Here is an 18794-nt window from a genome sequence, read left to right as displayed (position 1 = left end):
TGGATCAGCTGGGATATATACAGGTTCAGAAGAGAGAACGGTACCTAATGCTTAATTATTTTTTATTTATTCTGGATGGACTTAATGGGCAAATATTTTTTTCTCAATCAAACTAACGATGTAACTGTGACAGGCTGTATATAATAATTCCGGTTATTTTTCCCGTGCAGATGATGTACTTGTGCAGACCTTTATTGTGCGTTGCAGGTGGATAAGACGAAACAAGTGGTGATCACACAGGAAGTGGTGCGGGGAGAGGGGATCCTGCCGGACGTAGGAGAATATAAACCTCCCTCCGAGTCACTGAAGGTGCGGGATTACTACGCTGACTTCCTGATAACCCTGGCAGTGCCGTCCGCCGTCGCCATGGTGCTCTTTGCTATACTCGCCTACATCATGTGCTGCCGCAGAGAGGGCATGTGAGTAGCCCCTCCCTATTCTCCTTGTATTATGAAGGAATGTTCTGTCTGCTGGCGCTAATCTGGGTTATATTTGGATTATGCAGGATTTGGAGAGTGCTGCATGATTGGTTTATCAGATATCGGTGTATTCATGTCTTCTTAAAGGCAGCCATACATTTTTCGACTTGTTATCAAATCAGATGAAAATCGGTTCTGCCAAGAGCACGCCCGATCGAGAATACGACCCATTTCCGGCTGAAATTGGTTGCATGTATTGATTGGACATGCTGCAAGATGTTGGGCCATTGTGGTCAGTGAGGTGTGCGACGGTAACGCAAGTGATATCCGGACGAGCAACTAATGCGACGAAACTCCCAACGCTGTCCCCTGTAATGTCAAATGTGCCCCTCGGTGTACTATACCTGTCCGTGTCATCCGCTGGCTACAGGCTCATCCGCAATCTGCATACTCCCCCCACGTGGTTGCCGAAGTAACGTGGGCACATGTGTGGACGTGGGTGTATGTGTGCTAAAAAATAAGAAAAATGTCATAGCCTCACCTGCCTGTCAATATAGCTGTGAGCCTATGATATGTTTGTTATTTTCCATATCTGTTGTATTTAGTAGCACGCTGAGCACTTTAGATAGTACTCCTGACAAAGCCCCTAATTATTACGGGGTGAAACATGTTGGTTTATAGGTGGGGTGTTCTGTGTTAGATTAGCAATCTTATCTGGGTAATCAGGAGAACCTACGGTAGTGAGCTAACCTCATTGGCTTCATGCACAGGACTCTGTACTCTCTTCTCCCTTCCACAGTCTGTATATGGAAGCAGTATTTTTACAGGCTGAGGGTTTTTAGTGGTCTGAATAAAAGTTATGTTTTAATCTCTTTTGCGAATCAGTTGTGGTGTTGTGTGGAGTTCAGACAAGCCTGGCTGCAGTACAGACATATTTACATTTAAAGAAACGCTGAAGCGAAAAACAATTCTGATATAACGGGCTTGATTCACTAAACCGTGCAAATGGGCGTGCTATGCGTTTTGCGTGCATTCTAACACACGTACCGGTTTTTGTGCCCAATTGCGAAATTATGCATGCAATCGCAAATGTATTTGCCCGCCCATGCTATGCGTTTGCACGGTTTAGTGAGTCAAGCCCAATGATTTGTATGTGTAGTACAGCTAACAAATACAACACTAGGAGCAGAGACAGAAGTCTAATATTGTCTAATATTGTTTCCAGTACAGGAAGAGTTAAGAAACTCCAGTTATTATCTATGCAAAAGAGCCATTGAGCTGCACGACTTTCAAAGTCACAGATAGCTCTGACTTCTGAACCTTGTTAGCTCAAGTGTCTGCCACTGTATTGTTTGTTTTCCTGCAGAGGACAGGTCAAAAGTTCACTGGCCTGCTCTGTGAAATCATTTAGAACGCTGAGTAGTGGGCAAACTGCAAATATTAGAGAATGATGCAATGTTATAAAAAAAAAAACACTATATAACCGAAAATAAAAATCTGAGAATATTTTCTTTGCTACTAATGTTCTGTTCCTTATCCGTACTACACAAGCAATTCATTATATCATCATTTTTTTTCGCTTCAGTGTCTCTTTAAGAGCTGTTTAAAAATTGCCTGCTGTTTTTCTTGGGCAGAATTTGTCCCTCTTGACTGGGTCACATCAGATTACAGCGAGGGCTACAGAGAGGAGTGGGAATCAGTGCTGGTGTGATTGTATCTGCAGCACCTAAAGTGAGACTTTGGTTAATTTGTACATTATTTCAGGACTGCTGAGAATATTAAAATCAATACTTTCTCACTGTGGTGTCTGCATGAGACTGCGATCCCAAAACTATTTGGAAAAAAAATTCCAGTAACCCCCACTATGTTACAATATGACCCAGGTTAGGAGGCTGCAGCCATTGTCAGGCTAATGCTGGGTACACACGTTACGTTTTTTCATTCGATAGATGCGTTCGATTGATAATTTCCGTCATGTATGATGTCCGTCATGTCTCGAAAATCGATAGAACGTGAAATCAACTGAAAAAAACGCATCGTGTGTGCCTAGCATGAGCGCTGTTCATGATTGTATCAGCTGTATTGATTGTATCAGCTGACTGGCATGTGTACATAAAAGATCCTCGCGTATAATGCACTGCCAATTATTTCTTTCCTATGTCGCTGTCACTTACAGGAGGTTGTATTATTGACAGACTTGACAGGTTTTGGATTAGTCCATTTCCTCATAGGGGATTCTCAAGGTTTTCTTGATTAAAAGCACCTCCTGGATGGGGAGAGACACAGAATAGTGAGCAGTGATCAGGCTGGCTGTATTAGTATTAGTTCATTCCAGGGAGCGTCTCTGCACAGAATAAAGGAACATGTGAGGGGATGGACTAGTACTACAAGTTCTGGTAAGAGGCTCAGAGACATCAGAATAATACACTGCAAGTGACAGCAACATAGGAAAAAAGTCCTATGTAGTGCATTATACAAATATACATCTTACATGCATGTATGCGTACACAGGAAGCCTGGATTTCACAATGTTTCAAAGTACTGGTCCTTTAAGTTGGATGCAGAAGATGGAGGACGGCTCTTCAGACGTGAAGCAGTTATTTTGGCTGTGATTGAAGACGGGATTATTGGACAGATCACTCCACAACAGGGGAAATGTTTTGGCTGTTTGATATCTGTACACAACTTTGGTTAAACTTGTTGGCAAAATGTCACTCAAACATATTTCATGATCACTTCAGGTAACACTTCACCCTGATCAGTGTACCGAAATGTCTGATAAACAGCCTGTTCAGTTCTCTGGGGGAGGAGGAGGGGGAGCAGGAGGCGGGGCCTGTTCTGTTCTCTGGGGGAGAAGGAGCAGGTGGCAGGGCCTGTTATGTTCTCTGGGGAGGGGAGCAGGAGGCGGGGCCTGTTCTGTTCTCTGGGGAGGAGGAGCAGGAGGTGGGGCCTGTTCTGTTCTCTGGGGAGGGGGGGCAAGAGGCGGGGCCTGTTATGTTCTCTGTGGAGGGGGGGCAAGAGGCGGTCCTGTTCTGTTCTCTGGGGAGGGGGAGCAGGAGGCGGGGCATGTTCAGGAGGCATGACGTATTCAGTTCTCTGTGGATGGGGAACGGGAGGGGGAGCAGGAGGCGGGCCTGTTCTGTTCTCTATGGAGGGGAAGGGGGAGCAGGAGGCAGGGCCACACCTGGAACTACAAAAATGATCAGTCTGGCATTCTCCCACCGACTGTTGAGCTAGGTAATGAGGCCTATAGGGAAGCAGTAGATTTGGGCGCATGAGACAAGTGGACAAAAAGGGCGCCCCATTCACTTCCATTATAAATATCGTTTAATTGGCGCTGAACAGGGAAAAAAAGGCGCCGGAGATTATTAACGTTTTAACAAACGGCGCCCGGAGATTTTTAAGGATTTATAACTATGTTTGTGATGATTTAAGTTTACAAAATGAGCCCGTGACGAATAACGTTTATGAAGATACTAAATCACTATTTCTAAAACATTTCTAAAACATTATTACCTACCCAAAAAAATAATTTACATTTTTTTCTTTACATTTTTTATTTATTAATGTCTGTAAAACATTATTATCCATAGGGGGTTTTAGGTTTAGGCACCAACAGGGGGGTCTTAGGTTTAGGCACCAACTGGGGGGTCTTAGGTTTAGGCACCAACTGGGGGGTCTTAGGTTTAGGCACCAACAGGGGGGTCTTAGGTTTAGGCACCAACAGGGGGGTCTTAGGTTTAGGCACCAACTGGGGGGTCTTAGGTTTAGGCACCAACTGGGGGGTCTTAGGTTTAGGCACCAACAGGGGGGTCTTAGGTTTAGGCACCAACTGGGGGGTCTTAGGTTTAGGCACCAACAGGGGGGTCTTAGGTTTAGGCACCAACAGGGGGGTCTTAGGTTTAGGCACCAACAGGGGGGTCTTAGGTTTAGGCACCAACTGGGGGGTCTTAGGTTTAGGCACCAACTGGGGGGTCTTAGGTTTAGGCACCAACAGGGGGGGTCTTAGGTTTAGGCACCAACAGGGGGGTCTTAGGTTTATGGTCACACACTACCGAATAAGTGAAGTACCAGGGAAACAAAATCACACACTTGCGTCCAGAAGGACATTACCCTATAGGTACAAATGGTAAAAATTATAATTTTACTGTATCACGAGAAGTTTTAAAATGAGAGGTATTCGGTTTCAGAATCCCTCACTGTGTAGCCTTCAGATATGTATCTGTTGTCAGAGTGTGGGGGTCTTTGCTGATCCCCCTTATCCCATAGCAAAAAGTCTCATGGGAAGGTGTAGCTATCCCACACTGCTATGACCACTGACCACACAGTGTGTCTGTGTCGCTCGGGGACAGTGGAGATAACCTGATCAAGGATATAGCTGATCTGGTTCAACCGCCAACTATCGAGTCCCCTCACACACTGACCCAATAACGGGTGGGTATATACAAACATGGAGTGCTAAGTGCTGTACATGGGGTCTTAGGTTTAGGCACCAACAGGGGGGTCTTAGGTTTAGGCACCAACTGGGGGGTCTTAGGTTTAGGCACCAACAGGGGGGTCTTAGGTTTAGGCACCAACAGGGGGGTCTTAGGTTTAGGCACTAACAGGGGGGTCTTAGGTTTAGGCACCAACAGGGGGGTCTTAGGTTTAGGCACCAACAGGGGGGTCTTAGGTTTAGGCACTAACAGGGGGGTCTTAGGTTTAGGCACCAACAGGGGGGTCTTAGGTTTAGGCACCAACAGGGGGGTCTTAGGTTTAGGCACCAACAGGGGGGTCTTAGGTTTAGGCACCAACAGGGGGTCTAGGGGTTAGGGATAGGTACAGGGAGGGTTTTTAATAAACGTAAATATAAGTTTCACTTTACAAACAGGGAAGATTAACGTTTTAAGAATTGCCGATCTCATACACATTATTTAGTGATTTATAAATTCTTAAAACACTATTTATAAACGAAATTCTACATAATAATTTCTATAAACGATATTTCTATTTATCGTTTATACCACGCGCCCTTTTTTCCCGACGCCCTTTTCGTACGTACGCGGCCTATAGTTCTGCCCGAATGCAAATGTATGTAGCATAGAAATGGATCAATCCAATGAGTGGCTGTTGCACGCGATTGCATCTGACTGGTCCATTCCCAAGTTGCATAAATTTGCACCAACTCAAATGTATTATCATCTCATTGACTATCCCTACTGCTGACTAACAGGCAGTCAAAGCTGTGGGACAGCTGTACTCAAGGTAGATCGTCACCCAAAACATTCAGGAATGAATGGAAATCTAGTGTGGGAACGCAATGCTAGTCTTCTGACGTGATCACTATTGTGAATTGTGTACTCATTGGGCTCGATTCACAAAGCCGTGCTAACTGTGTGTGCTAAACAGTTAGCACGTGAAGTGCCGTTCGCAGACTTTTGCGCGCGCAAAAGTCTGCGAACGGCACTTCATTTCACGTGCTAACTGTTTAGCACACCCAGTTAGCACGGCTTTGTGAGTCAAGCCCCTAGTGTCTGTATTCACAGCAGCAGCAGAAAAAGAGTCTATTCTAATAACAAAAATCCCCACTCTAAAGAAAAATACTCTGTTTTCAAATGTTATATTTTGCTGATTAAAAGAAAATAAAAAAGGTCAAAAATGTACGGTAATTAAACTAAATAAAAACAACAACACTACACAGTACGCTGAAAGACGGGGAGGTGGTTCTGCCTGAATAGTGATTTTTATGTAGCGGTTATTGGAGAGGGCAGCGGGTAACATGAATAACGTGAGCAGCGCCATTCGTGGACCGTTTTACACTTCATCCTCCATAACGTTTATTTCAGCTGAGACTTTATCTCCATATTTCTTTTTGTGGTCAACATTTATCTGTCGTCTTTTCACCATCTCCATCCATTCTCAGCAAATCTTCAGTGTGAATCATTAACGTTGGCTCTATGGTGACCCAGATCGTCAGTCTGATCACACATTATGCAATCCGATGGTACAATCAGGCTCCTATCACAAAAGTCATTACACCTCTCACTCTATCTTCTCATGGGACAGCACTGAAGTAACTCAGCACACAGCTATTAATGTCTAAACTGCTGGCAGAAAAAGTGAGTACACCCCTAAGTGAGGAATGTCACAATTCTGCCCAATCAGACATCCCTCCCTGTGGTCATGTGACTGGTTAGTGTTACAAGGTCTCAGTTGTGACTGGGGAGCAGGAGGTGTGTTACATTTGGTGTTATTGCTCTCACAGTGTCTCATACTGGTCACTGCAAATGGGGGGCTGCGCAACGAAAAATGGGTGTGGCCATGACATTCTATAGGCGGAGCTAATGTAATGCTGTAACAGCGAGGCATAAGAAAGCAGTGTTTACCCCATGATGTGGTCAAACGCAGATTCGCATCATGGGTGTGCAGAAACTGTGTGATACTATTTAATAGTATACCGTAACTCCAAAGCAGCAAACACAGCCAACTATGACCATTAAATAATAAATGCAGCAACAGTTACCCCAGACACCAGAAAATAAACGCATTGCGGGCAACATTTCAGAACAAGATAAACGCATTGCGGGCAACATGTCAGCACAAAATAAACGCATTGCGGGCAACATGTCAGCACAAAATAAACGCATTGCGGGCAACATGTCAGCACAAAATAAACGCATTGCGGGCAACATGTCAGCACAAAATAAACGCATTGCGGGCAACATGTCAGCACAAAATAAACGCATTGCGGGCAACCTGTCAGCACAAAATAAACGCATTGCGGGCAACATTTCAGAACAAAATAAACGCATTGCGGGCAACATGTCAGTACAAAATAAACGCATTGCGGGCAACATGTCAGCACAAAATAAACGCATTGCGGGCAACATTTCAGCACAAAATTAACGCTTTGCGGGCATCATTTCAGCACAAAATAAACGCATTGCGGGCAACATTTCAGAACAAAATAAACGCATTGCGGGCAACATGTCAGCACAAAATAAACGCATTGCGGGCAACATTTCAGCACAAAATTAACGCATTGCGGGCAACATGTCAGCACAAAATAAACGCTTTGCGGGCATCATTTCAGCACAAAATAAACGCATTGCGGGCATCATTTCAGCACAAAATAAACGCATTGCGGGCAACATGTCAGCACAAAATAAACGCTTTGCGGGCATCATTTCAGCACAAAATAAACGCATTGCGGGCAACATGTCAGCACAAAATAAACGCTTTGCGGGCATCATTTCAGCACAAAATAAACGCATTGCGGGCATCATTTCAGCACAAAATAAACGCATTGCGGGCAACATTTCAGCACAAAATTAACGCTTTGCGGGCATCATTTCAGCACAAAATAAACGCATTGCGGGCATCATTTCAGCACAAAATAAACGCATTGCGGGCAACATGTCAGCACAAAATAAACGCATTGCGGGCAACATGTCAGCACAAAATAAACGCATTGCGGGCAACATTTCAGCACAAAATAAACGCATTGCGGGCAAACATTTCAGCACAAAATAAACGCATTGCGGGCATCATGTCAGCACAAAATAAACGCATTGCGGGCAACATGTCAGCACAAAATAAACGCATTGCGGGCAACATTTCAGCACAAAATAAACGCATTGCGGGCAAACATTTCAGCACAAAATAAACGCATTGCGGGCAACCTGTCAGCACAAAATAAACACATTGCGGGCAACATGTCAGCACAAAATAAACGCATTGCGGGCAACATTTCAGCACAAAATAAACGCATTGCGGGCAACATGTCAGCACAAAATAAACGCATTGCGGGCAACATGTCAGCACAAAATAAACGCATTGCGGGCAACATGTCAGCACAAAATAAACGCATTGCGGGCAACATTTCAGCACAAAATAAACGCATTGCGGGCAACCTGTCAGCACAAAATAAACACATTGCGGGCAACATGTCAGCACAAAATAAACTCATTGCGGGCAACCTGTCAGCACAAAATAAACACATTGCGGGCAACATGTAAGCACAAAATAAACGCATTGCGGGCAACCTGTCAGCACAAAATAAACACATTGCGGGCAACATTTCAGCACAAAATAAACGCATTGCGGGCAACATTTCAGCACAAAATAAACGCATTGCGGGCAACATTTCAGCACAAAATAAACGCATTGCGGGCAACCTGTCAGCACAAAATAAACACATTGCGGGCAACATGTCAGCACAAAATAAACGCATTGCGGGCAACATTTCAGAACAAAATAAACGCATTGCGGGCAACATGTCAGTACAAAATAAACGCATTGCGGGCAACATTTCAGAACAAAATAAACGCATTGCGGGCAACATGTAAGCACAAATAAACGCATTGCGGGCAACCTGTCAGCACAAAATAAACGCATTGCGGGCAACGTGTCAGCACAAAATAAACGCATTGCGGGCAACATTTCAGCACAAATTAAACGCAATGGGGGAAAACATGTCAGTATAAAATAAACACAAAGGGGGCAAACATATCAGCACAAAATAAACGCAATGGGGGCACATTTCACCTGGAAAAAAAAGCATTTCCTTACCTGACATAAGTCCCCTCACGCAGCCGGCCTCTGGTGTGTGTGCAGCTCCCCGGGCTCACAGGCTCTCAGGCAGAGCAGGGCTACGGCAAGATGGCGTCCGGAGGCGGAGCCCTGTACTGGAGACACAAATAGTCTCTAGTACAGGGCTCCGCCTCCGGACGCCATCTTCCTGTAGCCCTGCTCTGCCTGCCGGAGGAATATGCAGGCTGCTGGAGCGGGGCTGCGGGGAATGAACTAGAGCAGCGTCTATGAGACGGTGCGGCTAGTTCATTCAGTACGGTGGCCAGAGTCCCGAGGCCGGGGTGTCCCGCTGCTAAAAGCGGGACGTTTCCCGGGACCTCATGCAGCCTGGGACAGCGCCCACCCCCCCCCCGAAGGTGGGACGCGTCCCAGGTAAAGCGGGACGTATGGTCACCGTAGCTATTGGGCTCTAGGCAGGATAGCGGTTTTTGCCCACTGCTGATGGTCACCTGGCTTTTTTTAATAAGATTTTGTGGGGGCTAGCATCCACCTGGCCCCTAGACTCTCTCCAGGCCCTAGGCAGCTGCCTAGGTTTGCCTTGTGGATGATCCGGCTCTGCTTCAGTGTTGTTCCATGAAAAGATGTAATAAAATATTTACAGAGGGGTGAAAGGTGTACGGTGTAGAAACAAGCGCATGGTAATGACGTCATTATACACAGAAACCTTACAGGAGCAGAAGATATTCTTCCCGCAGCCTCTCTACACATGTCATCCCCGGGGAAATGATACTCGTACATTAGCTGCAATCCCTGTATCCAGAGGGATATCTCTATCAGATCCTGGCATTCACCTCCACCTCCTCATCCCATGCATAGCATGTCCAGGCCAGGGGATCTCAGGAAACCAAACAACCCAAATGGAAGCACCAGTTATAGGCCCTCATTCAATTCACTTCTCCTGAGTTTTCTCCTAGGAGGTCATTTTTATCTTCTATTTAAAATACCTTTTCCGCACTTTGTAATTGATAAAGTACCAAAAAGTGGGTAAAAATAAAAGTACTATCACAATTATTCTGTTTTCCTGCTTGCTGGTGACTTTTTAAAGGGCATTTTATTGATAAGGAGCTTGATTCACTAAATTGTGATAAATCAAATATCACACCTTATCAAAGATATCACACCTTATCAACGATATCACACCTTATCAACGATATCACACCTTATCAAAGATATCGCGCCTTATCAAATATATCACACCTTATCAAAGATCTCACACATTCACACATATATCACACCTTATTAAAGATATCACACCTTATCAAATATATCACACCTTATCAAAGATCTCACACATTCACACATATATCACACCTTATTAAAGATATCACACCTTATCAAATATATCACACCTTATCAAAGCTATCACACCTTATCAAATATATCACACCTTATCAAAGATCTCACACATTCACACATATATCACACCTTATTAAAGATATCACACCTTATCAAATATATCACACCTTATCAAAGATATCACACCTTATCAAAGATATCACACCTTATCAAAGATATCACAGCTTATCAAAGATATCACACCTTATCAAAGATATAACAGCTTATCAAAGATATCACACCTTATCAAAGATATCACACCTTATCAAATATATAACAGCTTATCAAAGATATCACACCTTATCAAATATATAACAGCTTATCAAAGATATCACACCTTATCAAAGATATCACACGTTATCAAAGTTATCACAGCTTATCAAAGATATCACACCTTACCAAAGATATCACACCTAATCAGAGATATCACACCTTATCAAAGATATCACACCTTATCAAAGATATCACAGCTTATCAAAGATATCACAGCTTATCAAAGATATCACACCTTATCAAAGATATCACACCTTATCAAAGATATCACACCTTATCAAAGATATCACACCCTATCACAGATATCACACCTTATCAAAGATATCACACCTTATCAAAGATATCACGCCGTATCAAGGTTAGCATGCCTTATCAGAGTAGCATAGCCAGCACTACGAACTTAAGCCCCATACACAGAGCCGGGACAAGGTCCTCCAGCACCCAAGGCTGAGACACCAAAGTGCGCCCCTCCACCCCCTCCCACCCCAGCCGTCACACACTGACTGCTATTAGACTAAGAGGCTCCCCAGGGCCCCCAACACCTTAATCTCCAGTTATCTGGCTTGCAGTCACTTCCATGTATCTCATTTTCTTATTACTTTCTGCTTCAAACACAATTAGGAATGACAGCTGAATGAATTGTGCGCCCCCTCCTACACTGCGCCCTGAGGCTGGAGCCTCTCCAGCCTATGCCTCGGCCCGGCCCTGCCCATACACATGCTCAACAGCGGTCTTTTATGCAGCACAGCTTTTGTTGTGAAACAAGTTGAAACCGCTAAAAAAAAAAGTCTGTGGAGCCACCGCCGCCGCCTCCCCCCTCCCCCCCCCCCCCCGTATACATTACCTGAAGCTGGCTCCGGGTCCTCTTCTCCGCGCTGCACCCCGCACCGCATCCCAACGTACACTGTGTCACTCCGTGACCAGGAAGTTCAAATAGAGCGCCCTCTATCTGAACTTCCTGGTTACTGGAGTGACACAGGAAGTTAATGTACACTGGGATGGAGCAGGAACAGAGCGGTGCAGCGCGGAGAAGATGCCCGGGAGCCAGCGTCAGGTAATGTATACCTGTATCGGATCGGCCGCCGCTAGCGACGCGCTCCCTACCCGTGGGCGATCGACTGTGATTTCACGCACGGCGCGATCGACACACCGATCCGATTTCGGGAGGAAATCGGATTGGCGGGTGCGTTTAGCACGAACGATTGGCAGCAGATTCGATTCCAGTGATCGAATCTGCTGTCGAAACGGCGGCAAATCGGGCCAGTGTATGACCAGCTTAACAGTTGGATTGACGTCTTATCAGTTTTATCAGCTGTTTGAACAATAGCAGAAGACTTTTTTTTTTTGCGGTTTCAACTTGTTTCACAACAAAAGCTGTCTGACAATTGTGCTGCATAAAGCCTCATCTACACGAGTAGATGAGGCTCCGATCCGGCGGCTCAATTAGCCGCCGGATCGCCTCTTCCGCGTCCCCGCCCATCCCCGCGCGTCCCCGCTCACCGCGCGTGCGCCGGATTCGATTCCCCGCTCATCCCCGCCGGCGCCGCTTATCTTCCGCTCGATTCCCTGCCATTGTCCCCTCGCGGGGAGTGAGCAGGGAATCGGCGGTGCGGAGATCTGTCCTGTCGGATCTTATCGAGCCGCATTAGCGGCTCGATTGATAAGGAACATCGCCGCCACATCTACGTGTGTAGATGCGGCTTAAAAGACCGCTGTTGAGCGTGTGTATGGGGCTTACGTTCGTAGCGCTCGCTATGCTACTCTGATAAGGTGTGATATCTTTGATAAGGTGTGATATTTGAGTTATCATGGTTTAGTGAATCAAGCCCAAAGTGTAAAAACATCACCTAGGAAAAAACTGTGAAGAAAAAGTGACCTGAATAAGGGCCCAGATGTTTCCACTTCCATAACCGAGCTCGGGCCCAACTGCAATTCATTTTCTCTTCTGAGTTCTCTCCTAGGAGATCATTTTCATCTTCTCTTTAAACTAAATTCTCAGAATTTTACAAGTGAAAAAGTACCCAAACGTTGGTGAAAAAGTAAATTATTTTCAGCGTTTTCCTGCTTGCTGGTGGCTTAGCATGCATTTTATGACAAGGTATAATAATATCACCTGGGAGAAAACTCAGGAGAAAAAGGCCCTGAGATCCACTTGGTTATGTGTGAAGCCCAGTATGGCCCATATGCAGGTGATAGATTCACATCATGAGCCATCAGCAAGCAAGAAAATACTTGTATATCATTTTGACAGCACCGTTTCACCTACTTTATTGTACTTTGTTAAGTTGCAGAGTGCTAAAAAGTGTTTTTAAACAGAACATGAAAAATTATCTCCAAGGAGAATGCCCAGGAGAAAAAATGAATTGCACATGGCCCCATGTACCTTGTTGGTCATGTCTATTGTTAGACAATCAGACATCTGACAACTCAAGTTAAGGTCAACTATTGTTAAGTTAAAAACCATTCTAATGCTCGGTACACACAATACAATTTTCTGACAGATTTATTATCATTTTTAACAATCGATTTCCGATCGGTTTTTTTGTTCACTTCTTTGGAAAATCGATCAGAAATCAGATCGGTACTGTTGGAAATAGTCAATCTGACAGTAAATCTGTCAGAAAATAATATCGTGTATACTACCATAAAGGTGGCTATACGTCTAGAGATTTTGCAGACTATCTGATCTGATAATTATTATCGAATCAGCGCCGCAATAAGCACACCGATTGATGATTCGACTGCTTCCAGGATGAAATTGGTTGAATGTATCAATCGAGCAAGCTGCAAAAATCTCGGGCCGACGTTGTCGATTGGGTGCAGGGAGGTAATGGCGTGCAATATCGGGATAAGCGACGAACACAACGGAACGGAACCCCTGGCCGCTGTCTGTTAAAGCGGTGCGCGTGCATTAAATTCTCTCACCTGTCTAGCCACGCAAGTCCAACCGCTCCTTCTTCTCCATTGAGGAAAGAGAGATTGTAATGCACGAGCACAGGCCATTTACCAAGAGATTTCATGCTGAAATTGATCAGGAATCAGCTTGCGGTGTATGAACAGCCAACAGATCTCTCTCTACTTAGATCCGATCAGAGAGAGATCTTTCTCTTGGTCGATCTGCCTTAAGATGATCAGGCATCTGTCAAGTCAAGTTTAGGCCAGTTTTTGTTGGTCATGTTCATTTTTTGTTGATCAGATATCTGACAAGTTAAGTGTAGGTTGACCATTGTTGGCCATAACCATTCTTCGATGATCAGACATTTGTCACGAGTTCAGGAAGTTCAGAATTCCATCCACCAATTACAAGTCATTTATCCCAAGTCCATCTGTGATTGGATGGATGCTCTTGGTCACCAGTAGAGCACTTTCTCTGCCATCCTCATAAATACTGCAGTAAGTTACTGTCCCTCCTCAGTGCCTACAGCAGGATTTGTGGCTCATCTAGTATCCATATCTCATCTGTAGCTTTACAAGTGCTCCAATTATCAATGCTATTATTTAATTCATACATTTTGTTTTGTTTCTAGGGAAAAGAGAAACATGCAAACATCAGAGTAAGTGTCTCGTCCTCCTCTATGTTATCTCGTTGCCACCTAACCCTCATGACCACCCCACTGTAGCCTGTCATACTTCACCACCATCCCTCATACTCACCTCGGCACCCACTCATGCATTATTTGGGGGAACGCTGCTTCTGGTGGACGTAGGGTTACTTGGAGTTTAGTGGAAGCCCAGGCTGAAGTCCATAAAGGTTCTAACACAGAGTTGTGGTCTTGGTCCAATGAGTTGGGAAAAGGGTCAAAAATGGAGTCTACAAAAAATATTAGCAATACGAACTCTCTGAAAATAAAAACACTTGTGTTAATTTAATTTTGATTCTTTTATATTCTACTGTCTACAATTGATGTTACGTGTTCTAATTCCATTGGTGGTGGATCCTGTTGAGTTGAATTATGTCTGAATCCTTAAATATCTTGGCAACTCCGATGGAGGAATTTCTGTTTTTATATCCAGTAAGCTTCCTGGTGAATGCCCAGAATGCCTTCTCCTTCCTGCCGTATTCTCCCCCACATGTTATATTTTGGAGAGTGCAGCGAGAGAAGTGAGATTCTGAGAAGTGGAGAAGTACAACAGAGACCTTGCTCTCGGGGTTCCCAGGATATTAATAAATCCTTTCGATATTTGCCTGAATTTGGAATAAATGCTGCCTATGGACTGGCGTTTTCCACCAGAAAACAACAAATGGGAAGTAGACAGGTCAAAATGTATTAGCTATAACTTTTTCTAAATTCTTCTGTAGAAGGTTATCTGCTTGGAATCCCATCGGAGGATGTTGATGATTCTTGAAGTTTAACAAAGTTAACTCATTTTAAATGTGGTCTCCCCAGTGAAATGTAATTTCCATCATAGCAGAAGTAGGTTGGTGCTGCGTATTATGCCTAAGCTCAGACTGCACTGGGTACTGAGGAGGGCTGTGATGGGCACTACAGGGGCATCTGAGGGCAATGCATGAGGTATTGGAAGACACTTTTATATCAGAAGACAACAGAGTGCAATACTACAATGTGCCACCGGCGGCACTACTACAATGGGTGGCATTACAGGAAAAGCAATGAAATGTACTACCATAATGGGGGTGCTCATATAACAGAGTAACATAGAGGACTACTGTAAGAGCAGTGAGAAGGCCCAGATCCAACGTACGGTATTAGGATTAGTTCTAGGAGGAAAGCTATCAGAGTTACTCCTTCCAAATGTGATGTTTGAACATTGGATGGGCTCTGGTGGAATAGCTCCCCCATTGCCTTCTTCTCACTCTGCATCTCCAGTGGTGGTTCTCAACCTTCTCCCTCAAGGCCACAAAAAGTTTATAGAGAACTCATCAAGGCCACGCCACCCTTATGTGACATGGTAGTGGCTGGGGCAGGGTAGTGGAGCCGGGCATTGCGGGTATACCTGGCCATGGGGGCTGTGAAGAGATACAAGGCTGAGCTTTAGAAGGAGCGTACTGAAAGGCTCGGAGCAGGATTTGCTGTTAGCCAAAACTGTTGTGCTTCATTTGCCAAATATCTGAACGACAAATTATCCTCTCTGCACCTCAGAATACTTGTAATAAAATGACAAAATAGGGTTGTCTTGGCATCCAGCACTGTGCTCTCCTCAGACCTGGGGAATAAGGATGCGGTGGACTCTTACTCATGGTCACTTTATTAGATTATGTGCTATGAAAGCCATTAATGTTGTTCAGCTTTATAATGATGCAGATTTATGACTCTGAGGCAGGATTAAGCTGAATGGAGCGTAATACGTGAATGTCTCCCTTCTCCTCCAGCATTCAGCTGGTTCACCACAGCGCCATCCAGAAGTCCACCAAGGAACTGCGAGACATGTCCAAGAACAGAGAGATTGCGTGGCCTCTGTCCACCCTTCCCGTCTTCCACCCGGTGACAGGAGAAATGGTACCTCCCATTCACACGGACACGTATGACAACACCAATATGCCTCTGATGCAGACACAGTAAGTATCTCTCCCGCCTCACAAACTCTAAACGCCTTTCAAGCCACCAGCAAGCAAGAAAATACTCTAATTTTGATAGTACTGTATATTCTGGCGTATAAGACTACTTTTTAACCCAGGAAAATCTTCTCAAAAGTTGGGGGTCGTCTTATCCACCGGGTGTCGTCTTATAGGGCGGGTGCTGAAACTTCCGAGCCGGACTGGAGAATTTGTGGTTGCCGCGTACGATGGTGGGGGTTCAAAAACATCCGCGTCTGCATCCCCGCCGTATGCGGCGACTGTGTGAAAGCAGCAAGGGCGGTGCTGTACAAGTATGGTAGAAGGAAAATCCACTTACCAGGATTCCTGGAAAGAAGTGACTTAACGCGGTCCCGATGACGAGGTGAGGGGGGGCCTCACTGGGAAGGTGTAAGTGAAGGGCGGAGCAAGCTGCAGGCGTCCTGAACGCCGGGGGTATGGAAAGAAAAGAGAGAGAGCGGCGCCGTGCCCAGAGACACACGCCTCTTTCACCTGTCTGGCCCGCCCTTGTATCCCATTACCGTACCTCCTTCTCTGCCTCTCAGATCTCACTCCTGAGGACTGCAGTGGAGCGGCGCAGGCGCACATGTGTGAGATCTGAGAGGCAGAGGAGGAGGTAATAGTATACAAGGGCGGGGCAGGCGGGTGAAAGAGGCGTGTTTGCACTACCGATCTGATAGTCTTGGAGACAGCAATAGCTGACCAATCCGAGCAGACTTTGTATACAACAACCAGCCAATCACCGGTTAGGTACATCGCTTGCTGTGATTGGCTGGTTGTTGTATACTGGGTACCACATACAGTACAGCAGCAGTATCTGTACCTGTTTATACAGTATAGCACCAGTACATACAGTACAGTATACAAATGTCCAACAGTCAAGAGGGGTAGTCTTATACGGCAAGTATATCCCAAAATGTATAATTTTAACTAGAAAAATTGGAGGTCGTCTTATACGCCCAGTTGTCTTATGCGCCAGAATATACCGGGTTTTCTTCTACTATTTGCCACTTTTTCTATTGCAGAAAAGTTCTTTTAAACAAAAGGTGAGAAAAGTATCTCCTAGCAGGAAACAAAAGAGAAAAAGAGAATTAGATGAGGGCCCTTTTTCTCCTAAGTTTTCTCTTTTCAATAAAATGACTTTGAGGCCTGGGATCACTATGGAATCATCACCATCCCTACGAACCTATCGAGTGGCGGAAGTGCCGGGATTTCACCACGATTCCCGGAGTGATTGTGATTTGGCCACCAGAGCCACTGACACGATTGCTTTGGAATGGCTCCCAAAATGCTCCCAGCATCGTTTTGCGATCGCTGCTAGTGGGACCGCCCTCATAGGGATCCACTGGAGTAGCGCACTGCCGGTTGCCAGACATCAACCTAAGCGCTCCTGGTGGGTTGCTGCTCTTTGGCCTCTTTCTTACAAGCAGCTGAACGTGGTAGATTCACCGCCTGTCAGCAGCTCCCGTTCCCCGGCCCAGCGCCGGCTATTCAGTTGCTGTAATTACAGCGGAGTCGTACTTGTGGCCGGGAGCTCGACAAGCGCGCAGTTCAAATAAGAATAATTCTGACATAACTTTTCACCTACTTTTTTGTTACTTTTTCGGTTGCAGAGGGCTGAAAAGTTCTTTTAAACAAACAATGAAAAAGTGTCTCCTAGGATAAAACTCTGGAGAATATGTGAATAAAATAGGGGCTCATGTCTAAGTTCTCATTGGTTCCAGAGACCGGAGTAAATCTCAGAAGGCAGAGAGGGGGGGTAATGCGACTTCAGGTTTCCTGTGTGTCAGGGAAGCCATATCTCACATTGACGAGCAGCAGGCAGACTTGAAGGGCCAAACTTCCTCCTGACACTGGGGATTTTCTCCTGACACGCTGAGCAACAGTATTAACATTTGTGTTTTTCCGCTGCGTATAGCTCTGCAATAAACAATGACATTCTCATGCAGGTAGATCCCTGATCGTGGACTTTATTATTATACGCTTCACTTATATGTGTGAGTAAATATGAGGAAACTGAAATGGACGGTGACATAAAGTATAATTAGGAGGAATTAACAAAACAATGTTTAGCTGCAAGGCTGTACCCAGAAGAACAATCTGCAGATGGCTACTGTCACTGAACGTGGTCATACGTCAGGTGACATACCTTGCACGGGGCACGGGGACATTTATCATTAGGGGACAGCATTGGGGCGGCGAGGTGGACGGATGCGGCGACACAAGGCCGATTCCTGAGAGATTTTGTGCTGACATTGATCAGGAATCGGCCTGCAGTGTATGTGCAGCTGACAGATCTCTGATCTCTCTCTTATCAGATTCGATGAGACAGAGATTTGTCTCTTGGTTCAATCTGCCCATACATCGCTAGATGTATGGCTACCTTAAAGAGAAACTCCGAACAAAAATTGAACTTTATCCCAATCAGTAGCTGATACCCCCTTTTACATGAGAAATCTATTCCTTTTCACAAACAGGCCATCAGGGGGCGCTGTATGACTGATATTGTGGTGAAACCCCTCCCACAAGAAACCCCTTCCACAAGAAAAGTACGTACTTTTTTTGGCAGTTTCCTGTCTGTGAACCTTGTTGCATTGTGGGAAATAGCTGTTTACAGCTGTTTCCAACTGCCAAAAACCATGCAGCAGCTACATCACCTG

General features: G+C 45.1%; 1 protein-coding gene across 5 annotated transcripts in view; it reads left to right on the top strand.

Annotated features, from left to right (window-relative positions):
• The window catches only part of SGCE (sarcoglycan epsilon), a 111928-nt gene that overhangs the window by 89038 nt on the left and 4096 nt on the right, over window positions 1–18794 (top strand). For 4 of the 5 annotated variants that reach the window (XM_068235032.1, XM_068235027.1, XM_068235031.1 and 1 more), the window contains exons 7-9: window positions 208–419; window positions 14126–14152; window positions 15931–16116. In XM_068235032.1, coding sequence (XP_068091133.1) covers window positions 208–419; window positions 14126–14152; window positions 15931–16116 — 425 coding nt within the window. The remainder of the gene's footprint in view (window positions 1–207; window positions 420–14125; window positions 14153–15930; window positions 16117–18794) is intronic. The other variant, XM_068235029.1, reaches the window with a different exon arrangement.

This window comes from Hyperolius riggenbachi, chromosome 5 (assembly GCF_040937935.1).
Source record: "Hyperolius riggenbachi isolate aHypRig1 chromosome 5, aHypRig1.pri, whole genome shotgun sequence".
Classification (NCBI taxonomy): Eukaryota; Metazoa; Chordata; class Amphibia; order Anura; family Hyperoliidae; genus Hyperolius; species Hyperolius riggenbachi.
This window is presented reverse-complemented; position numbering and strand designations above follow the sequence as displayed.